This window comes from Centroberyx affinis, unplaced genomic scaffold (genome assembly GCF_046629955.1).
Source record: "Centroberyx affinis isolate AG114_WGS23_722 - 3 ecotype Tasmania unplaced genomic scaffold, CSIRO-AGI_Caff_v1 ptg008827l_1, whole genome shotgun sequence".
Classification (NCBI taxonomy): domain Eukaryota; kingdom Metazoa; phylum Chordata; class Actinopteri; order Beryciformes; family Berycidae; genus Centroberyx; species Centroberyx affinis.
Genome location: NW_027284333.1, coordinates 7158 through 10000, shown reverse-complemented (window position 1 = coordinate 10000; position 2843 = coordinate 7158). Strand labels below are relative to the sequence as shown.

Below are 2843 nucleotides of genomic sequence, written 5' to 3'. Positions count from 1 at the left end.
CAGAAAGACAGAAAGTGAAAACGTTGAAAACCTCCGTCTGCCTTTGGTGGTGGAGGTAATAAATCGCCACAAACTCCAAATAGGTTATTTAGCCAATCAGAGGCCTGCTTGTCTCCACCTCCTCTCTTCTGTCTGCTGTTCCACACGTTTTATTTTATTATTTCATATTTTATATGAATCTTGCTGTTGTTTTGTGACGCAGAGCCCAGCTGTCGGCCTGTGAGAGTCGCTGCGTCGCTCTGAGCAGAATCAGCCAGGCTCTGCAGACCGAGATGCTGCAGCTGTACAGCCAGATCGACCTGAACACACACACACACTGCAACACACACACACACGCACACACACACACCCAGCCTCAGGAGGCCGGCGGCTCCAGCAGGTAAGTGGTCCATCTGCTCCGAGACGTTTTCACACCGCAGTCTGGACCTGAGACCGGTTTAGAGACGAGAGACTCTGCTGATCTCACCATACGATTAGATATGTGACATTACATTACATTACACCACCTTACATTACATTACATTACATCACCTTACATCACCTTACCTTACCTTACATTACCTTACGTTACCTTACATTGCCTTACATGACATGACATTACATTACCTTACATTACCTTACCTTACATCACATCACATTACATCACATTATATTACCTCATCACATTTTTGTATTGGGATATATTGAATCTCAGTCCATCGTCCCGTCACTAACTGTTTCAGGTGGCAGGTTTGCTTTCATGCACATGAAAACTCTTCTGAGCTGTGGTGTTTGCATGTCGCTCTGCGTCACCGACGTCACTTTTTGTCACTTGGCTGGTAAACATGGAAGAAGGCAGAAGCTTGGTGTTGCCTGGTCTGTTTCTCACCATCAGCAGCAGTCAGCCTGCAGTGCCAACAGGCTGATGAGACTGGAGCGGGTCTCAGGTCTCAGGTCTCGGTGTGAAAACGTCCAAATAGAATAGAAAATACAAATGATAATGTAAATGCTGTAATATTTAAAGTATAACTACAATCTGTCTCTCCGTCAGGCCAAACGGCGGCAGCGTCGCCATGCCGACCGCTCAGGGCGGCCGTTCCCTCGGCAACAAGCCCTCCTCCTCCATCGGCATCATCAACGGCGGTCTGGAGCCGCTGTCCACCTCCCCGCTGCTCCTCCTCTCCGCCTCCTCCCCTGTCGAGTCCCCGCTGGCGGCCGGCTCCTTCCTGGAGCAGCGAGCCAGGGAGCTGTTCAGCCCGCCGGAACAGGAGGAGGAGGAGGGGGGGGAGGAGGAGGAGGAGCAGGAGGAGGAGCCAGGGAGTCCCTCTGTGGGCCAGGAGGCAGAGGAGGCGGGGCTAGAGGAGGAGACGCATCAGCTGCCCCAGACGGAGCCACCGAGCCAGGCTTCAGCTCCGGGACCCCCTGCCTCCGGACCCCCCGCCCCCCCAGAGAGACCCTCCACCCCCCCAGAGGGACCCCCCGCCCCCCCAGAGGGACCCCCCGCCCCCCCGCAGGGACCCCACACCAGACCCCCCGCCTCCCCGCAGGGACCGCCCCCCGGACCCCGGACCCTGACCCAGGCCGTCCGCCAGAGGAGACACGAATTAAGCATCATGGACTATGATGAGACACTACCAGAGTACTGAGGGGGGGGAGGGGGGGCTGCCGAAATACCAATGAATAGAGAGAGGGATGGAAAGAGAGAGAGAGGGATGGAAAGAGAGAGAGGGATGGAGGGATGTTTAGTCAGAGAGAGAGATCAGCAGCAGAAACGGATCTACAAAGTCAGTCCAGGTGCTAGCAGGCTAACTATGCTACCAGTCTGTTTACCTGTTAGATTTCTGTTCTGTTGAGACAGACAGACATGTAAAAGTCAACATGCTAACATCAGTACAGGTTAATAGAAATGCTAACCAGATGTTTCCAATTTGGGTGACTGGTTTGGACGGTTTGTACCCTGCTTAGCCCCGCCCCTCTGTGTAGATCTGTATCTGCTGCTGAACCACCAGCCAAACCCCTCCCGCCCTGTCTGAAGCCTCCAGGGATTCAGTTTCTGCTTCCTGAAGCCGATCTGTCTCCAGACCGTGTCGGATAAAACTCTCCAATTGAACATTTTATCAGGAAGCGACAGGAACCTCTCTGGGGTTCTTGTGGCCAAGACACAAAGTCAGAAATCGATCTTTTGAATCTTTGAAAATCAATCACAGAAGTTATTTGTTGTCTCTGGTTCAGGTTCAGGTTTGGCATCAGTGATCTTTAGGTGAAGGTGAAGCTCAGTCTTTCAGGGGGAATCATGGTGAGGTGAAGGAGCCAAGCAGCCAGTCTGAGCTGAGCTGCTGTTCCTCCTGCAGCCAGCAGAGAGCGCCACACACACAAAGAGTTAGTTAATACAACGAACGTCCGATTTGGGGGAGAAAATTTCCTCAAGTTCACAGCTGAGGATCCAGTCTGTAGTTCTGACCCAGACTTCAGCTGCCTGCTCTCTTCAGCAGCGTTTGGCTTCATGTTGTGCTGTCAGTCATTCAGCTGCAGTTTGTGTCTTTTTTTCCAAATGTTGGTGATTCATTTTGGGCAGAAACACTACAGAGCAGATCAGAGCGGAGCGGTCAGGCTTTCTGTTGGAGACGTTCTCAATAAGCTAGGTATTTAGGTATTTAGGTATTTAGGTATTTAGGTATTTAGGTATTTAGGTATTTAGGTATTTATTTGTTGGTTCTCTGTGATCGACTCGTCGATGTTGACTTCATCATGTTAAGTCGTATTAAGGAGTTAATCACCAGCTGCTGTGCGCTAGCTAGGTAGCGCTAACGGAAAATACACAGAAAAACACTAAAAAGTCTTCAGAGCTTCCCATCGACCGACGA

At 51.2% G+C, this 2843-nt stretch overlaps 1 protein-coding gene across 1 annotated transcript in view; it reads left to right on the top strand.

Moving 5' to 3' along the window:
- The window catches only part of LOC139640265 (hamartin-like), a 12722-nt gene extending 11097 nt beyond the window's left edge, over positions 1–1625 (top strand). Inside the window, exons 15-17 of the mRNA XM_071514448.1 lie at positions 203–379; positions 1031–1338; positions 1510–1625. Of these exons, the coding sequence (XP_071370549.1) occupies positions 203–379; positions 1031–1338; positions 1510–1625 (601 nt within the window). The remainder of the gene's footprint in view (positions 1–202; positions 380–1030; positions 1339–1509) is intronic.
- Positions 1626–2843: the final 1218 nt, after the last annotated feature.